This window comes from Diplotaxodon limnothrissa, linkage group LG6, assembly GCF_057381915.1.
Source record: "Diplotaxodon limnothrissa isolate DT_005_m linkage group LG6, D_limnothrissa_male_GT1.1, whole genome shotgun sequence".
NCBI lineage: Eukaryota > Metazoa > Chordata > Actinopteri > Cichliformes > Cichlidae > Diplotaxodon > Diplotaxodon limnothrissa.
The window spans coordinates 10,421,684-10,442,292 of NC_140601.1; the positions used below are offsets into that span (position 1 = coordinate 10,421,684).

The 20,609-nt window shown below is 41.5% G+C and overlaps 1 protein-coding gene across 1 annotated transcript; it reads left to right on the forward strand.

Moving 5' to 3' along the window:
- The first annotated feature begins 5,911 nt into the window (after nucleotides 1-5,911).
- Nucleotides 5,912-9,073, forward strand: LOC146630117 (uncharacterized). The gene is made up of 2 exons (XM_085356779.1): nucleotides 5,912-5,963; nucleotides 7,854-9,073. Exons 1-2 carry the CDS (start codon nucleotides 5,912-5,914, stop codon nucleotides 9,071-9,073), a joined length of 1,272 nt encoding a protein of 423 aa, XP_085212905.1.
- Nucleotides 9,074-20,609: the final 11,536 nt, after the last annotated feature.

A 20,609-nucleotide genomic window follows, 5' to 3' on the forward strand; every position in this document is an offset into this window, starting at 1 on the left:
TATACACAGCACAGTTGTAGGAATGATAGTTTCTAAGTTCTAAAGCTTTTTGTCAATTTTCAACCAATAAATCATAAAGTTGACCTTGAAGACCACAAGTTTGAATGGATTGTTAACATGACCCCACTCTACAGCACTGCAACATTTTAACATGAGTTATTTAAGACTTTCCAGGTATCCTGGTTACAGAAAAAGATTGATGAGCAGAAAAAAAGAAACAAACTTTAATTGTTTCTGATTAGAAGCTGTACAATCCGGACTGACTTTAACAAATGTGCTATAGGCTCAGCTGGAAAATAGTGAGCTTTACAAGACTGATTTTGTTCCAAAGGCTTTCACAGACCTCAACCAATCCTAAGGCTAATTAGCACGGCTAGAATTTTAAAAACATTTGTTAAATGTTGTCATTGCTAACATATACCTGTTTTAGAGCATGCTGAGTAGCGAGAATGCAAAGTTATTGTTACCTCTAAAAAAAAAAGTGAAGATGTGATATTAGCATGTACGGAGCCCCTCTGATGACATGGTCCAAAAAATAAATAAATTGTGGCCACAAAATACTACTTCGTGGCCACGAAATGGGTATAACGTGCGCACGAAATGCTTATTTGTGAGCACGAAACACTTGACCAATAACCGTGATCCTTCCCAGGCCCTTGCAGTTGGTTGACAATAGAATCTATCCCAACGTCCGGGTCGTACTTACGTCTGCAATGCAACTGGGCTCTTAATATCCTGTTTAACTGTCTCTCCATAATAATGGTTCCTTTCAGTGCCAGGCTTTTCAAAATGCATGTGTAGCTCATTCCCAGCCTAAAATTGTCAGGGATCTGGGTCTGAGGGACCTAGACCTATTATTGTGTATTGTTTACTCCACTGTAAATAAACGCATTTTGGGTCCTCCTTCCCCACACACCCAAGGTCTGCCACGCAGACCATGACAAAAATAAAACTCAATCATACTGTCTCTGGCCATGTTGTACAGGTTTAGCCTACTCTTATGCTTATGTCTCTACACAGCTGTCCAATGTATCAATATGATGTGCGCACGTCATCTATTTGTTGCCACAAATGCGTAATTCGTTGCCACGTTATACCCAATTCGTGCCCACAAATTAGCATTTCGTGCGCACGTTATTTCGTGCCCTCGAAATAGTATTTTGTGGCCACAAATAAGTATTTCGTGGGCACTTATACTATTTCGAGGGCAGGAAGTAGTATTTTGTCGCCACAATCTATTTATTTTTTGGAGGATGTCATCAGAGGGGCTCCGTAAGCATGAGCTATATAGTATCTCCAAGAGAAAAGCGATCAGCTGATCATTGATCAGTTTCATGATTTAAGTAGCAACAGGAGAGAGAGGGAGAGAGAATGGGAGAAGAAGAGGCAGCTGGCCGCGTAAAGACACAGAAGAACTCCAGCTTTGTGTATTTTTTTTCCATTCAAGCTGAAGTCCGGGACAAATCGGGTTCCTTTTCAATACGAAGCGCGGCCGGTCCAGCGGCCACCACGGGTCTCTCCTCCTCCTTCCTCCCTTTTCCCTCATCCACCTGCTGTACTCAAAATTTGTACTCAAGTACAAGTACTGTTACACTGCTTAAATTGTACTCAATTACAAGTAAAAGGTACTGGTGTTAAAAAATACTTGAGTAAAAGTACAAAGTACTCTTCTCAAAAACTACTCAGAGTATTAATTACTTTTTAACAGACTGATGTTTTATTCTGTCGTCAATAGCAGGCATTCAACTCGATTCACCAGTATAAATATTTATGTTCAAAGCACATTTCTCAGATGAACAAGGTATAGAAAGGTAACTTGTTTTGTAAATAAATGTAGATATAAAAGAAGGAATTTTGTTTGTTAAAACAATGACAAATATGTTTCTGAACATGCGTAGAACCATTTAAACTTTTCCCCATACACTGAACAACAGGCAGGTGAGTGTCTTAAACTCTTAGCATTTCTGTCACACTTGAACCTTTTGTTCAGTTTCAGAAAGAGCTGGTTTTCTAAATTAACAGAGGCAATCCGACTTGGTTTGGCTGTGAAGAGTAGACCAGCACAGCTAAAAAGTCGTTCACACGCAGCAGAAGCAGGCAGAGCTGTGTTCAGTTTAAGAAAGAGGTTTTTGATACCTGAGAAGGAGTGCAGCAGCTCCATGGTGTCTGTGGCACAAGCAAGGTAACCATCAAGCTCAACTGCACTTTGCAGCCTTCTGGAGATTGGTCTGGAGAAGAATTCATCTTCATCAGATGACTCTCTTTGCTGATCCTCACTCTCATGCTCTGTCGTTTCAAGATGTTGTTTGATGTATGTCAAGGCTGTAATTGCAAGTAGATAACACAATTTTGTTATTTACATTTCAGTGATTATTCCTGAACACAAATTTAAAAACGGCAAATTCTCAAAAAGGATTGTTTAGTATTCAGGACAGACCATCAATAACTTACAATGTATTAGGTGAAATACTCACTTAAGCATGTGTTCAAATGTAAAAACACACAAAAATGGGATCACATGAATCCTTACCAGCCTCTGTTACATCTGCTCTGTCAGTCCAGGAAGTCTTGAACTTGGGTAAGAGGACTGCAGCTGCAGCCAACTCTGGATCCTCCATCATCGCTCCAAAACGCTTTTGAAGGCCATTTTGCAGGGCTCTGATGAGTGGCACGCATGTCTTGCTTGATGTCTCCAGCCTGCTAAGTTTGGACAGTAGTTGTTGGATTACTGGCAGGAGCCATCCCATAAAGGAAGTGGACTCAGACTGAAGAATGTTTGAAGCTTTCAGCAGAGGCTTCATGGTGGTACAGTACTCCCTAAGGAATGCAACTTCTGCAGGACTCAACCTGTAAGACACAACAACAAAACCCACCATGACTATAATAGGGATCTTCTGATTTAATATTAAGAGTCTGCTCACGTTTTTAACCATCCATTAAGGAAAATTCACAAAATTTGCAACCATATTGGTAGGTGTCCAATTTTACTCACATTTTCACCTTGAACTCCTCACAAATGCTCCTGATGGCATTTTCCCCCTTCTCATCAATGATGCGTATTATCCTTTCAATGGCAAGGTAGGTTGAATTCCATTGTGTTGCATTGTGACGAATGATCTGTAGTTCACACTTGTCCTCTACCACTTCATTAGCCAAATGAGTTTTGTTCCAAATGGCCTGGCATTTTGCAAAGGTTGCACGGGAGAGCCTCTTGTAGGTTTCATTCATGCTCTCTGCTAGGGCAGCATCAGATGTTGCCACAAGGTTTAGCAGGTGACATGCACATCGCTGATGAGGCGGGAGTTGATACTCCAAACCAGAGTCTTCATCAAGAATTGCACTTGCCTCATGGTAGTCAATATGGTCAGTCAGGTCAATAGTTTCTGGGTCTGCTTCATCTTCAGCTTCATCTGCATCATTTTGTGCCCCAAACATGTGGAAGGCCTTGACAAAGTTGGATCCACTAACAGTTGTGGTTCTTACAACTTTGCCTCTAATCTTGTATTGGCAATGGATATCATCAAGCGCACCAGCAAGCATGTCAAATGTGTGAGACCCTCTCAATCTTTTGCATGCTGGTGCTGCAGATCTTCTTTCCAGGGACTCTTCCTCCAATGGCATGTGACTCCAAGGTAACTTTTCTGATGAGCTGACCAACAATCAGTAGTGGTAGCAACCAATTTGACTTTATCCAATGCTGCAACCAAAGTCATCTTCATGTGATCAGCAGCTTCACAGATTCTGGCACGGACAGTGGGTCTGGAGATGACTTTGGCTTGAGGTTGTAATGTGGTAACCAATTCTTTGAAAGATGGCTGTTCTACCACTGGCTGTAGACCCTCACATATGAAATTGATGACAAGCATGTCAACAGTTGCTTGTGGAACATGTTTGTTTGCAGCTCTCAACATCAGGTCTGGTAACTTGGCTTGTGTATTTGCTGAGAGCTTGTTTGGTGTGGCTGTGGTCTTTCGCTGACGAGATGTTGATGCCACAGTGATATTGTACTGCTCAATCTTCGATGGATGTTTCCTCTGTAGAGATAAATATTATCATACGTCAGGTTCATACATTACTTCATAACATCACTGTGATTAACACTACAGGAAAACACATTTTTAAAACATCATTCAACTAGACATGAGCTAATCTTTGATTGTTTAGCATAGTATAAAAGAGTGGTGAATTTGGTCAAATCTTGCAGATATATTGCTGTATTTATTTACAAATGTAAACCAATTTTGAACGATCATTGCAAAAAACATGAATTTCTGTATACATTCTAAGTTCTGTAATCTGTATACTATTTATAAAAAGAGTATCGACCAATGTATCAGTATCTAAATTTTTAACTCCTTTTTATCAGTATCACCCTAAAGTTTTCAGTATTAGTCAGGTTCTAAAAATACTAAGAGAGCAAAATATGTGTATATAGCAAATGTAATTTAAGAAAAGGGATCACATACACAAAAATGCTGCCCATACAGCTAACAAATAAAAACAATCCACATTATGTTCTTTAAAAAAATATATCATATCGGGAAATATATAACCCTACTGATTAAGAGCCACGTCACTATGATAGACCTATATCAGGCCAATGATCCTGATCAACTGATCCATCAATCGGGCTCTGGTACATGTCAGCTGAGAGCTGGAAGATTCATTTGAGATGCAGCTCAGCACTGTGTTCAAGTTTTGTTTTTGTTTTTTATATAGGCCAGCTGATTGTAGGCCTGTGAGTTTTAAATGACTACAAATTTAATTTATTGTAATGACGGTGGTTATCCAAATAATAAGCTAAAACATTCCTACGAATTTAGCTGTTCAGTGATGACACACGAATCCTACTTCCGGGTCTAAAGTAGTCTGCGTTTAATATGGCTTTTGTATTGTTAACATGTTTAATGTTATGTATTTTCTTCTATTTGATCTCAAAAAGCTCCTAAAACAGTCAGTGATCACTGTTGACCTCCCTCGGCTTTTATTACCGCTAATCATTTATTTAAGCTCAGTTTTTAAAACCTTAGGATGTAACTACAGCCCAGCCCATGCAGCAGTATATGAATGACTAACCTCATATTGTGGATGGATTATCTCAGTTGTCCTCCTGGCTGAAGTTTGGTCCTTTTACAGCATCCTGCCATGCGATTACATTTGTTCCTGACCACCGAGAACACTCACATTAACTTTTATCGAGTGGAAAAAAGTTAGCTTGTTTATATTATGCTAACATAGCTGTGTCGCTAGCGGTCACGTAGCACATCATTATATACCAGCTAGCCCAACTTCAGTAACCCTACAAACGTCACTGCTGTTTAGTTTTCTGTCTTCATTTATGCTGGAAGTGATAACAGAGCTGTACGTTTGAATTTGTTTCCAAAACCTGCAGTCAGGACATGCTATATTGTATTTAGATAGAAGCTAGCGAGCTAACGCCCTGCTAACTTCTAACTCTGTTAAATGCCATAAATTCCGTTTTCATGGATGCCTGGATGTTAAACTCAATTGTTATGCCTGGTAGAGCAGAACGCTGATCATTTTATTAAAAATGAAAGACTTTAGACAGTTTTTCAACTCTCAGTAATGCCATAGTGATCGTTTGATATATGGACCTGCAGCGGAGTTTAGACCCAGACACGGCTAGTGAGGTCAGACTGGACAACCGGATAGTTCTATCCCGTGCACGTGTACACGTTGACAACCGTAACCATGGCCGCCGAGGGTATATAAATGCTGCACAAGGTTCCAAACGTCTGTTTACACTTGCTCGTGGACTTGTTTCGACCTGCTCCAACCTCAGCCTGTGGAAAGCTAAGTTTTGCAAACTATTTCACTAAAAGCGGATATAACTTGAGAGCAGAACAAGTACTTCATCGTTTGTACTTGTTTTTGTTTTTCAAGTTTGAAGATGGCTCGCCGTGGACCCGGACTCCCCGACTGTCACCTGGACTTCGCTGCAGGTAAGTGTGAAAATTTCTTTAAATGTAAATTACTGTAATAATTTAACAAGTTCCAGTGTGAATATCAAGTTTTAACGTGATCAAATATGTGTATTTCAAGTCTGTTTCCTGTAAATTGTTTGTATGTTTTAAATTTTCCGGGAGAGGTGTAGAAATTATTAACGACTGGTGTATGAATATGAAAAAAAGGTGTTACTTTGACTTGAAGGCTTCAAATTTGACACTTTTCTTTAAAATGAAATGGTTAAAAATAGCTTAATGGACTAAAATTTGTAAAATGCCCAAAAATCAGTTTCTGTGGTAACGGCATCTTCAAGATGTCACGGGTCAGAACACGCAGGCGTAAACACACAGATCCAGGTCCCCTCCTGACATCCTTTTCTTCTCCGGATCAAAGGCTTTATTGACATAAACTATATTTTTTCTCTGCTGTAAAACACAAAGATAAAAAAAATGCAAATAAAATAATATCAAAAGAATATGAAAACAGTAGTAATAATGGCATTAAGACCTATCTTCTGTTACGGTAATGCTTTTAACCTTATTAGATAGCAGAGAGAGATATTGTACACAGGGATATTTACACAGTGATAGCATGTTTACCACAGATTAGATGTACCTGTCCTTATGGCAGATACAGTCCTTGTGCACATTTCTAAAAATGTGGATTCTGGGTTAAGAGTTTCTGTTTGTTTGTTTTTCACTTGACCATCATTTTCAGACATACCTGCAGAGCTTTGTGTGTGCAATTTTTACTCTTGCCAAGGAGGTTGTGTTTTTATTAAAAAAAAAACAAATAAAAAAAACAAATATATATATATATATATATATATATATATATATATATATATATATATATATATATATATTTGTTTTTGTTTTTTTTATATTTAGGACATGCGATTGGTACATGTGGTCTAAATGTTACATTATGGTTTGCATCCACATATTTAACCTATGAGCTTTTTTCAAAATGTGTGACATCGTGAATTGTAAATAAAACAGGAGAATGAGCTGCATGGTTAGTTATAAATGTACTGTAGTATATTTATATAATAAGTTACTCATGTCCGGCTATTTACAAATCAATACCTATTATCCATTACCTATTCCAACATAGTGTTTGCATAAAGGCTTACAAAGAACAAATAAAACAAATTGAATGTACACAAAATACAGTGACATTTATAGTGTCAATATAGTGCAGGGGTGGGCAATCTCAGTCCACGAGGGCCGGTGTCCCTGCAAGTTTTAGATCTCACCTTGGGTCAACACACCTGAATCACATGATTAGTTCGTTACCAGGCCTCTGGAGAACTTCAGGACATGTTGAGGAGCTAATTTAGCCATTTAAATCAGCTGTGTTGGTTCGAGGACACATCTAAAACCTGCAGGGACACCGGCCCTCGTGGACTGAGATTGCCCACTCCTGATATAGTGTCACCTTAAAACAGGGGTGCCCAATCCCGGTCCTCGAGAGCTACCGTCCTGCAGCTTTTAGATGCATCCTTGTTCCCACACACCTGAATCAAATGAATGGCTTGTTATCAGGCCTTTGCCAAACATGATGGCATGCTGAAGAGATCAAACCATTTGATTCAGCTGTGTTGGAGTAGGGATGCATCTAAAAGCTGCAGGATAGTAGCTCTCGAGGACCGGGATTGGGCACCCCTGCCTTAAAAGTACACAGAGTGAGCTGCCTTGGTGGAGGTTTGGTGGTCTTCTATTAAAAAACTTGACTTAAAGATTGAACAAGTAGAAGTGTCATTCAGTCTGACATAAAATGCTTTTCTCTCATCCTCTGCTCAAACTAACAGATGTAGGTCTGTTGCTTTAACACTGGGTGTCTATTACATTCCTAATGTTATTTTAAAAATTGTTTCCTCACAGGGCGTCTTGACTATGTGGTTGAACGCCCTGCAGAAGAAGGCCTTCCTGAAGTCATCAGGATCCTGGATGACAGTCTCCAGAGCACCACCTCTTCTGGTGAAGCTCAGGACACTGATACCCAGCGTATCAGCGAAGGTGAGTATGGTGAGTATTTTATCCCTCTCTCATCCTCACCCTTATCTCATGAAGCACCAGATGCTGATGACGGTGAACAGCAAGGTGAGTATGGTAGGTATTTTATCCCTTTCTCACCCTCACCCTCTTCTCATGAAGCACCAGATGCTGATGACGGTGAACAGCAAGGTGAGTATGGTGAGTACCCCCCCTACCTACCTATAGACGATGAAGAGGTGAGTGAACAGACTGACAATTCATCTGACTGGAACGACTCAGAAGAGTGGGGGGATTGGCTTAGCGATGACTCTGGGTATGACACCATGGATGAGAGAGATGATTCCCCTCTCATCCGGGAGCACCCTCCAGAGCCGTTTTGGCACGATTGGCAACGTCCTATTGCTCCAGGTGCTGCCCCCATCCCCATGCCGCCTTTCGGCCAGGCCAATGCCCCATTCTTCCCTCGAGTTGTTGCCCAGGTTGGTGATCCGCCAGCTGCTCCTCCCCCAGCTGCTCCTCCCCCAGCTGCTCCTCCCCCAGCTGCTCCCTCTGCTGCTCCTTCCTCAGCTGCTCCCTCTGCTGCTTCTTCCTCAGCTGCTCCCTCTGCTGCTCCTTCATCAGCTGCTCTCTCTGCTGCTCCCTCCTCAGCTGCTTCCTCTGCTGCTTCTTCCTCAGCTGCTCCCTCTGCTGCTCCTCCCCCAGCTGCTCCCTCTGCTGCTCCTTCCTCAGCTGCTCCCTCTGCTGCTCCTTCCTCAGCTGCTCCCTCTGCTGCTCCTTCCTCAGCTGCTCCCTCTGCTGCTCCTTCCTCAGCTGCTCCCTCTGCTGCTCCTTCCTCAGCTGCTCCCTCTGCTGCTCCTTCCTCAGCCGCTCCCTCTGCTGCTCCTTTCTCAGCTGCTCTGTCATCTGCTTCCTCAGCTGATCTCTCTGCTGCTCCTTCCTCAGAAAAGAGAAGCAGAGAAGACATCTGCACCGAAGAGGTAAGTGCAAAGAGGTGCAAGGTGAGTGACCAGTTTGATGCCCCTTCAACATCCTCAGGTAGTTTTGGAGTCAGACGTTTCTGGGAGAGGCCTTTTAACCTTTCCATGGATGACAGTGACTCTGATTAGTTTATGTTAGAACGTGTTTTTAAACTTTGCCTTTGTGTTTTTGTTTTTACAGATATAAGAACATGTGACTCGCACATGTGAAATGTATTTCTTTTTTTCTTGATATGTGACATTAATATTAATATTACATTGTGAATTAAAGGTCGTTTTTTAGTTGTTATTACTTCCAGTTACGTCCAAGATGGAGCAAACACCCCACCCAGAAGACAGCCTTACCCCGACCAACCCGATGAGAAGGATGGATGACCAAGTGAAAAACGGGAGAGTGGTGCTGTGTTCCAACTATGTAAGTTATCACCTCACATTGACAACAAACTGTATTGAAGACAAAATTCTTCCAATAGTTGGTATAAATCATCATCCTATGTCAGCAGCACTGTAGGTTTAGCTTTATTTATATTTTTCATGTGTATACGTTGGGTTTAAAATTGCTTTTTAACAACATACTGCAGCTACCAACAATGAAAATGCTGTTTTGTGTTAAAATGACGTCTTTCTTGTGTTATTACTTTGCAGGGCAGCTGAGAGTGGACAGAGCTGCACAGAGGACCAAAGATCCACTCTCAGCACTTCATATCTGACTGGCCACAGCACCAACCCTCCTCACCCTGGGTGAGGAGGGTCCTGACCCCGCCTGCACAGAGGGAGTTGTGAACATGCACTTCTGTGTCGGTGGGTTTAGGATCCTCCTCACACTCACACTGATGAAGACTGTCACTGGAAGATGTCTCCATTGCATCAGCAGGACGTAAGCATTTGTAAAATATTACAGTTTGTGATGTTTTGTACATATTTTTATTGCATCATTTAAAACTATGAGATATAAAATAAACCAATTTTCATAACATTTCCTGTGTATTTAGTTGTTTTCTTAATAAGTTATTTGGAACATCATTGCAACCTGTCAGCTTTTTATTGAGGATTTAGAAAGTTGCTGGTGGCCCGAGTGTGTAGAGTGGGGTGTTGTTTTTGTCACATGGTGAAAGTGACCTCATGGGGAGCAAAGAGAACAACTGAACAATTTGGGGATTCACAGACTTTCGTAATCGCTAAAAACAATTAATAAAAATTGTTCTGTGTGAACTAAAAGCTCAAATATAAACCATCCTGACACTGACACAAATGATCTGCTGTTTATAAGCAGGACAGTGTTTTCATGAGCCTGGATGAAGCTAATTTGCATGAGTTTAACCTGCTGGTCAAAAACTTGCATGACTCTGATATCACTCTAACTTTCTTCTGTTTATTTATTCATTTTTGCTAATTGTAGTAGATTAATATGTTCACCAACTGATTGTTGGCCTGAATGTTTGAATGTTTGCAGTTTCAGGTCCTACTGATCAGTTTTAAGTATTGTAGAAAGTGAGCAGCAATTGAATCAAGTCCTGGGATGAAATGGGACAAAAGGGTAATGTGACAGCCACATTAGTTCCCTTCCCTCGTTTAACAATGTGTAAGCAGACTGCTTTAACCTGCAATTTACTGCATGTTGTTAGGCTGCATGGTACAACCACAGTCTGCTAACCACCCGTGGTGATCGAAGGTTTTGAGGTCTTGCTTGAGCTACTGATGAAGTTTTATCAAAGCTTGTTAAGTTTCCCAACCACATTTTATCCTGATGGTCCAAGGCTTACATCTTTATGCTCACAGACGTACTTCTGTAATTAATCAGTGACCGATTTATTACTTTAAGTTACGGTGTGAGGGGCATTAATGAACATAAATCAGATTTAACTGGATTATGTGTTTAGGTCAAGAGACACAGACCTTCATCTTTAAGAGGCTCTTCTTGAATATCTAATCACGATGTTTGCCATGCAAGTACACTGGGCGGTTGTTTTTAACAGAATCATTTGATGATTCTGATGAAATGAAGTATTGTTTCAATGAGCTGTGGCACCATTCTTGCTTTAGCAGTGAAAGGAGTCAGGTAGGGCTCCATCAGGAAGAGGGCCCCAGAGGTCCTATCCCCCCGCCCACTTCCCTGGGGCTTGAACATCAGTGGATTTCCACTTAAGCAAAGCCTCATCAAGTTCCTGCAAACAGCACCACACACACACTATCATGTACAGAGTGTGGATGCTGTGTCTAAGACCACGATCAATGTGTTTCCACCATCTGGTGCAAGCTTCATCTGTTTCACTGTGTTCTCCTAAAGGCCAAGACAGCAGGACAGTGAAATCAATCTCACTTATAGGTGCCAGAAATCAGAGGATGTGAGATGGTGGTAATCAGGTTATGCATTTGTTGTCTTCTCAGCAGGTGGGAAACATCTCTCTTTATTTGTTTATGTACATGTGTATCAGAAATCTATTTTCCTGTACAGCTCAGGATTAAGGAACAATGTTGATCTAATCTAATGAAGATCAGTGCCTTTTTAGAGTCAGTGAAAATACTGACATTAGTGACGTTAACCCTTGACTAAGAGTTTCTTAGTCAATTGTTAATGGGAAACACATTTCCACACCACCATCTTCTAAGCTGTGATGCTACATGTGCAGCAGCAAACGTCCAATTAGTACCGATCAGAAGGTTGGAGGTTCGATCGCAGCCTGATCTGATCTGTATCTCAAAGTATCCTTGGACACGATACTGAACCCCAAACTGCTCTTTCACGTGTCCATCAGAGTATGAATGTTAGATAGAAAGAACTTAGGTACAGAAAAGTGCTTGTATGAATGGGTGAATGAGGTGTATAAAGTACTTTGAGTGCTTGAGTAGAAAAGTGCTATTTAAGAACAAGGATGTGCAAGAATTTGCTAGACACGCTCTTCTTTTTCCAAAACTAAAAATGTTATTTCAAATTTGGCAGCCTGTGTGTCAAAGAGACTGAAGAGTAACTAAAGGGCAAAGTCCAGGAATACAGCCAAACTCAGGAGATCAGTTAGGAGCACAACTGAGCAAAGGTGATTCAAAAAAATGGAGAGAAACTCTGCCATGCAGTGCCATGCTGAGCAGACTGGTTTACAGCCACAAGAGAGACTCAGCGTTCACAGATCATAAAATCTTCAGGGAGCAAAGCTCTCAGAGAAGCTATAATGCAATCCACAGATAGAATACAGTCAATAAACTCCAAGTGAAATGTTAAACAGTGCATGGATAGCTTTTTGTTCAGCTTTTTCGTCGTATCCTTTTTCCCCCTTTCTAAAGTCTCTTCAGAGGCTTTGCAGTTTGTCAAACAGCAGCTGGTAAAAAGGCTTTTGCAGTGAGGCAGGGAGCCTGTTCAAACCAGATTATGCTTGATTTGATGACTGCAGAGAACTTGGGGCTGACAGCTCAGATTAGGATCGGTTCTCCCTTGAAAAGGCATTAGTGTGTTCTGTCATGGCAGGATTTCTGTTCAATGTGCAGGTAGATTGAAATCAAAGGGCACCAAAGACACCCAAACCTGAGGGATCATTACGTGACACCCAAAGCATCTGAGCAGTCTTATTCCTTCATCTGTACCAAATTACTCAGATTCACAGACGTCGTGCACAGCAGACCTGCAATACAACAATGAATAACAGGAGTTACGCCTGCGTTTGACAGGTCAAAATGTCACAGGGAGCAGTTCAGTTAAGTTTCATTCCCCTCCAGAAATCACTTCATGCATGATTATCAGGAACCTTTGAGTAATGACAGCACTTAAATGAGTGTTTCCTTACCATATTCCACTTTGTCACCAAGTTTTAGGATGAGAATGTTTTTTTTCTACTTCTATTTTTTTTATATCGTTGTTATTATTTCTGTTGTAATTTGTGTTTGTTTTTTGTTTGTTTGTTCAGTTTTTCAGCCCTGTTGCATTTTTTTCTATTTCCGTTGTGTTTTATTCAACTTCTGTTACATTTTGCAGGATTTTGCAGCTTTTTCTATTGACGGGTGTTTTCTTCAGGGACTCCATATTATTATCTTTAAAACTGCATTTGAAACTTAATGCTGAGTTTTTACTTTCTGCAGTTGAAGTTATCTAAAGAAACTGTGTGTGGGTGCAGCTGAAAAAACGTCTTTTGGCAAATAACACAGAAATTCTGAAATCCTCTACTGCTTATATCAAACAGAATAAAAGAAACCAAAGCTAAACTCTAAAAGATTATTTATTTCAGCTTGTTTACAGTTATCCACACCTCACAGCTTTTTATGGGTTGATAGTTTTCCTGATCCAATCTGCATACTCAGGATCACAGAGGTCCATGAAGGCAGCCGGTGCTCTGCATACAAAGTCTGGATCTCCCACAAAAGAAGAGACCCCATAAATCCTGCCATTATGAACCACTCCTCCACCAGAGTCTCCCTGCAAGACAGAAATACAGTTTCCCAGTTTTATAAAATCTTTCTGTATTTTGAATGTTTAATAAATGCAGCTGTGAGCTGAGGGATCATGCAAACTCACTCGACATATATCTTTCCCAGGACTTTGTCCACAGAACCAGTGCTGATAGCTCCTGACTCGGTGGACCTCGGGGAATTATTTCTGTAAAATATCATTGAGCTCTGTACAGCTGACAACCTCAGTCTCTGCACAGTGAAGAGAGGGTGATTCACCAGGTTCTAGAAATAAAGGGACAATTAGTTCAGCTTAAAGCACTTTTTTAAAAAATGATGCAGATTTGTATTTTATGCAGAAATGCAGCAGAAAGAAATAAAATGGTCTGAGCTCACAGGAAAAGCTTGTTTTTGCTTTGAACACATTAGAAATGAAGAAAAATACAATTTCAGTACAAATATCTGCAACATCTCTTTACTAATAAAGTAACAGTTTGGATGGTTTGTTTTCTTTTTTCTTAATACAACAAATTTGTTAAAAATCATCTTACTCCTTTTCTCATTAGCTAGTCCAGTGGTGGCACCATAACCTGCGACCTCAACTCTGGAATGACACAAGAAGTGTTTGGATGCTTTTCTCTCCTTTTTTTGTCAGTTACATACAAATACATATATTGATTGTTTTGCACGTTAACTTTGAAATGTTGCCCTGAGGCCTGTACTATGAAGCAGGATCTCATCTCTCCAGGTAACTTCAGAGTTCTATATGAAGGATTTTGACTTCTTACCAGAGAAAATTGTAAGAGTAACCCTGACCTGCTGTTATATTAGTTATGTCCTTTATAGAGTTTTAGTCACCACTTTATCATCACGCACCACACCTGGCTAGCATGCTTGCACTGTGCTTGCTCAGCGCATTGGGACACCATTCAAGCTCACTGCAGCACATGCTACTTCCTGTTTTAAAGGGCCTTGTAGCAGCCCTTGTTACATGCGTGGGCACGGAGCATGAAGCAGAAAGCACAGCTTAAAAGAGAAGTTGATATACCCGGCGGCGTGACACTGACTGGTGTTTTACGTTTTCTCAAGCCAGCTAACGCAAAGTAAGCCAAGCCTTGTTGAATTTTCTTTGTACTATATCCCTCTGGTTAAGTTCAAGCTTAGAGATCATTTGTCCAGAAAAGCAGCATCACCATTCCTGGAAGATCCCTTGAAACTTTCAACTTTAGACCCTCCTACTGTACTACATGGACAGTGGGAGGGGCTAAAATTCTTCAATAGCATTTTTTCGTAGACATTTTTCAGTTTGCAGCCTATGTTTAAATTCTGTTGTTATATTAAGTTTTATTTTCTCTTAAACTAATAAACAGCAGAAAGTTTGCAGCTGACAGAATAAAAGCTGAAACTGTCTTTCAAACATTAATTAAATGAAATACTTAATTATCCATCCATCAGATTCTCCTGTGTAATGATAGGTCGTGATGTCAGTCAGGATTTTTGCTGTCTTTTTTTTTTTTTTTTTTGCCTGTCCCATTTGGTTCTTTAGCCATCAGAATTGTTGTCTGAAGACCAACAAGGATACCCAATGGATTTACTTTGCCAAATGGATCATCGTGGCATTGCCGTATTGGTCCATTTGGTCGATCTTTGTTTTTATTATTTATTATATTTTATTTTCAGATTTTACAGACGGGACAGACATGAGTGAGGGATAGGAAAGGAAGAAAGAAAGAGGAAGGAAAGGAGAAACAGAAGGGGAGAGGGACAGTGAGAAAGGGGGGGGAGAAAAAAAATCTCCTGGATCACCTGTTGAGAGAAAAATAGAAAACAAGCAAAAAAAACAAAGCAACATACTAAACACAACACCATCGCATTAATCTAGCTAAGTGTAAACAGCAGTAAATACTAAATATTCAATGTTGTTGTGCAGCACGCAGGACAGATGTGCTTCGAAGTAGCGGCCAAGAAAGGTGTAATTTGGGTCTACGAGCAGTGAACACCTGTGTGCATACCTGTGTGGATCAGCGCGCTTGTATTCCAAAGGTTTCTCCATGTAACGATCTGCTAGGGAGTGTGTGGGGGGCCACAGCCCCGTCCTCCAGGGTGTGAAGCGGGTATGGAGGAGGTCAAAACTCCAGACATCCAGAGGCCCCCAGAACACAAGAGACCATGGAAGACCAACAGAGGGGCAGCCGCGCCACTGTCCCAGTAAGAGCTGAGGAGAGTCCCAGATGAGGGTTCACTCAGCAGCCGCGGAGCAGAAGCCAGGGGGAGTTGCAGTGACGCGCCCATGAGCTCCGCCGGCCCCCAGCTGCGCCTGAGTGACCGAGCCCCAGGCCGAGAGGCCGGGGGCACCCCACCTCCGAAGGGGCCCGAGCGAGCCCCAGGCTCCAGGCCCCGATAAGCGGCCACCAAGGAGTGAGCCGGTGTGTACCTGGACACCCACCCCCAGACACAAAGAACCACCAACGCACCGACACCTGAGGGAGTCCGCCACCGGCAGGGGAAGTGGTGGTGGGTGGAGATAGGCCTCCAAACCTTGGAGGACCTGAGGTGTCCCCAGAGAGGTGGTGTCTGATACCCAACCTGACATATAGACACAGACATACAGGCACACACAGACACAAACATCCATTCCCACCCTCATGCTCTCATGTGCACTTACTCCACACTCAACCAACGTGGAGACAGACATAAAGAGACGCTGTACACACGATCACACTCCCCAAGCGTACTCTACAAACCGGGTCTAGGTACCCTTGCCCCTGGAGGGGGGAATTGCACCCAGACCCAGGTGGTGTTACCCTTTTCCCTGCGGTGGGGAGAGGCAGACCACCCCGACTCCGTAGCAGCAGGGAGGCCCCACACCCCAGACCGCAGTCGGACGGCCAACTTCTCCTAGCCCTCCCGCTCCAGCAGGCCGCAGAGAATGGGGGTGGGAGAAGACTCCAAACCTCCCTCCACCCGCTCATTGTAGTGTTGATGCATGTGTGTTCTAAGGTGCAATTAAAACCCAGGAGGGCATAGAGCTACCTGCCAAGGAGCAGCAGGTAAGCGCATAGTCCCTCCTGATAGTCTTATTGAACAAAGCATCTGAAGTTCTTGCACATTCATATAGTGCTTTTACTACTAAGCAATTTTCCACTCACACACACACACACACACACACACACACACACACACACACACACACACACACACACACACACACACACACACACACACACACACACACACACAACACTGGTTTTTCTGCAGCAGCTGTTACTTTCAGTCTGTATTATGCATTTAAACCCTTCATATTTTTCTAATATTACAGTTTTATCTTCCTTTTTAAAACCTGCACTGCCAGTATAGTTTATCCACATCCATTAGGATTGAAAGCCCTGGTTAACTTGATAACCAGGGCTTTCAATTGATAAGCAGCTTCCTGTGAGTACTTATCCTGATTCCCACTGTTGGGATAAGATAAAGGAAATATATTCTACATATGCTGAACTCACTTCACAGCACAGAGCTCAGGTCAAGAAGAAACTTTAAGAAAAAAAACTTCAAAGCAAGAAACTTTGAGCCACAGGAACATCAAAGTATCATTTGAATCTAAAACTGACGTTAGCACGACGTGTCAGTATCTGTCAGAACACATGAACCTGAAGCAGAAACATCCACAACTCACAGTCAGGTAGTTTTATAGGTTGGACATCAGAGCTGCTAGTAGCTGCAGCAGCATGATGTCATGAACTCTGCCTGTGCTGGTGTCTTTGTCTGTATAGATCTCAGCTTCTGCTGTTATCTGCACTTCTTGTTCCGGACCCCCTTGATGCACACTTAGATTTGCAAACATGGTCCTGCATGTGCACAGCAAACATAAAACATGATTACTGATGGTCACCATATTTTATTTCTCATCTTGTCTGAATGTATTTTACTTTTTACTGAATAGCAAAAACATGGCTACTAGACATTCCTTGGGTTAACAAGTTTTAGTTGCTGCTCTGGTCTCCTCACCCTCCTGGCTTCAGACGGTGAGCTGCAGAATCCAGCGGTCGCTGATCAAAGAGCCTCCACACAAGCTGGAAGGTCCATGTGGATAAACTGCTCTGAGCTGTACATGATACTGTCGCTCACATTCATCACCTCCAATGACTCTCTTTTGCAGAGCGACCTCTGTGTTCGCCGTCACACCTGAAAGAGGAATCCCCCGCCCACCAGGTCACTGCCAGTTTTTCTTTGTACCTGTAAAATATCTGCTCTCAGAAGTAAGGCAGAAACACACAGTGAGGACCAGAGCCATTAAATATAGATACTGTAGCTGAACACTCGCTGATACAGAGAAAAGAGAAAAGGGCACCACACATAGTGTTGCTGCCATTCACTCTCTAATGACTGCATTTCAGTTTGAATATTGGACACTGCATAGTCACATAGTGTCATTATGAAGCTTTATCAACTGCAAAGCTGCAAAGCTCCACACATTTATGCAAAGTTACTTATCGTCTCTTTTTGCTTTTGGCTTTCATAAAGTTACAGAAGGGAAATGAAGGTAAAATATTTCTATAGAGAAAGTGCATCACAATAATAATCAATAAAAATAAATACAAACATTAAAAGACAATAATAATATCCACTACCTAAAATTAAGCCTGTACAAATAAGTAGAGCTGCTCTTTCAAATGTTCAGACCGCAGAGATCAAATGTAATATTAGTGCATTCCATAGATTATCAGCCAACAGCCTTGAAGACACACTTAGTCTCTTTTGGTTTTCAGCCTAGAACGAGGAACCACCAGCAGGTTTCTGTCAGAAGACCTCAGTGACCTGCACCTTATAGATGGAAGCAAATGAAGTTTGATCTCAGCTTCATGCTCTTGTTCTGCTCGTGCTCTGATTTGAATTACATGTTCTACACGCTTCACTGTATCTCACTGTCAGTTTGTCAATTTGTGACATTAATTCAGAGGAATGTGGTGTAAACCAATGATTTATAAACCTAAAACAGGCCATGATCACTAACCAATGCTAACTTTGAGAAGCAATGCAGAACATATTGTGCCCTCTGTGTGGCTAATGGAGCTCTTAAGAGTAGAAGAGCAAAACAAAAGAAAAAAAAAACCTCGCTCACGAGTCTGCGACTGCGTGCTGACAGAGAGCGAGTGGGTTACCTCTGTGTGACTTCAAGCTGCCGAGGGTAAGGCTCTGACTGTGGTCTGCATATATGTGCCGAGCAGCAATTCAGAATACCCACCGTGCACAGTTTCTGTGAGGTTTGGCATAACTCGATGCATTGAATCATTTTCATATTATACAGACAGAATTATGCAGTAAGAACCTGCAGTTAAATATAGAAACTGTTGTTGAATACTCACTGATACACAGAGGCAAGAGAAGAGGCAGCAGACACAGTGTTCCTGCCATTCACCCTCTAACAACTGCCTTTCTGTTGAGCAAACACTTTAGCGACAGTGGGAAGGAAAAACTCCCTTTTAACAGGAAGAAACCTCCAGCAGAACCAGGCTCAGGGAGGGGCGGGGCCATCTGCTGGGACCGGTTGGGGTGAGAGAAGGAAGACAGGATAAAGACATGCTGTGGAAGAGAGACAGATTAATAACAAGTATGATTCAGTGCAGAGAGGTCTATTAACACATAGTGAGTGAGAAAGGTGACTGAAGAAGAAATACTCAGTGCATCATGGGAATCCCCCAGCAGCCCACCGCATTGCAGCATAACTAAGGGAGGATTCAGGGTCACCTGGTCCAGCCCTAATTATATATTTTGGAAAGTTTTAAGCCTAATCTTAAAAGTAGAGATAGTGTCTGTCCAAACAGGAAGCTGGTTCCACAGAAGAGGGGCCTGAAAATTGAAGGCTGTCCCTCGTATTCTACTTCTAAATACTCTAGGAACAACAAGTAAGCCTGCAGTGTGAGAGTGAAGTGCTCTAATAGGGTGATATGGTACTACAAGGCTTTTCAGGGAGTTTTTAGGACATCCTGATAATAATGAATTACAGTAGTCCAACCTGGAAGTAATAACTGCAGCTTCACTCTGAGACAGGATATTTCTAATTTTAGAGATGTTGCTCAAATCGAGGAAAGCAGTCTTACATAGTTGTTTAATATGTGCATTGAAGGACATGTCCTCGTCAAAAATCACTCCAAGGTTCCTCACAGTGTTACTGGAGGCCAAGGTAACGCCATCCAGAGTAAGAATCTGGTTAGATGCCATATTTCTAAGATTTTAAGGGCCGAGTACAATAACCTCAGTTTTATCTGAATTTAAAAGCAGAAATTAGAGGTCATCCAGGTCTTTATGGCTTTGAGACATTCATGTAGTTTAACTAATTGGTCTGTGTTATTTGGCTTAGCTAAGCTAAGGTAGCAAATTCCTAAAAATACAGGGAGTGAATACAAGAGAGTGTGCTTCGGATGAAGCAAGTGAAGATTAAACTATGAAATAAGAAGTTATCTATAAGTTTTTAGTTATTTCGGCTATCCAGATAAGCTACACAAAAACACAACCATGTGTTGGAACAGGAAGTGATAGGAGGTGAGAAAAATAACCTTAGGACAGGTGAGATTGGTCAATGGTAGAGCTATTTTTCTGAAATTACACACGTTAGTAACGTGTGTAATTTCAGAAAAATAAAATAAAAATAAAAATAAATAAAATAAAAATAAAAAATAAATAAAAATAGGAAGACACAGTGCTGGTTCAACAAGACAAAGTGGACAAGTTTACAACACCATTCAACGCAACACCACACAAAGTTGTAAGCAGAACTGGAAACCAAGTCATTATTGAATCACCAACAGGAGCTCGCTATCACCGGAATACCACACATGTGAAGAAATACGAGACAAATGAGACCAGAGAAGGACACTATGACACAATACCTGAAAGGGAGGAAGGTGAAACACCCACAAAGACTGACACCTTCACTCCAACACCACAAGAGGGCTCCCAGGGGCCAGAGAGACCAAGTAGATCACAGAGGGCTAAAAAGATACCCGAGAGGTTTCGTGATTTTGTGGTGAAATGAACTATAATATGTTAAGGTGAAGAGGTAACTTACATTTGGCAAGTTTCAAGTTCATATGTGTATTTCGACATGTATATATTGAAAAAAGAAAGGTACATGTGTGGTGAGACATTTAGATTATATAATTGTTAGAAAGTAAGACAAGAAGAATGTTCAATGTTGGGGGGAAAAAAGACATCAAAGTTATTACAACTAAAGTTTGAATCTAAGGAAAAGGGGGGTGTCATGTATTGATATGGCTATGTCTTAATGTGA

Excerpts from the sequence above, each read along its gene's own strand:
- LOC146630117 (XM_085356779.1), top strand. The coding sequence starts at position 5,912 with ATGGCTCGCCGTGGACCCGGACTCCCCGACTGTCACCTGGACTTCGCT. Across the intron at positions 5,964-7,853 it reads TCACCTGGACTTCGCTGCAG|GGCGTCTTGACTATGTGGTT; the intron begins GTAAGTGTGAAA and ends GTTTCCTCACAG.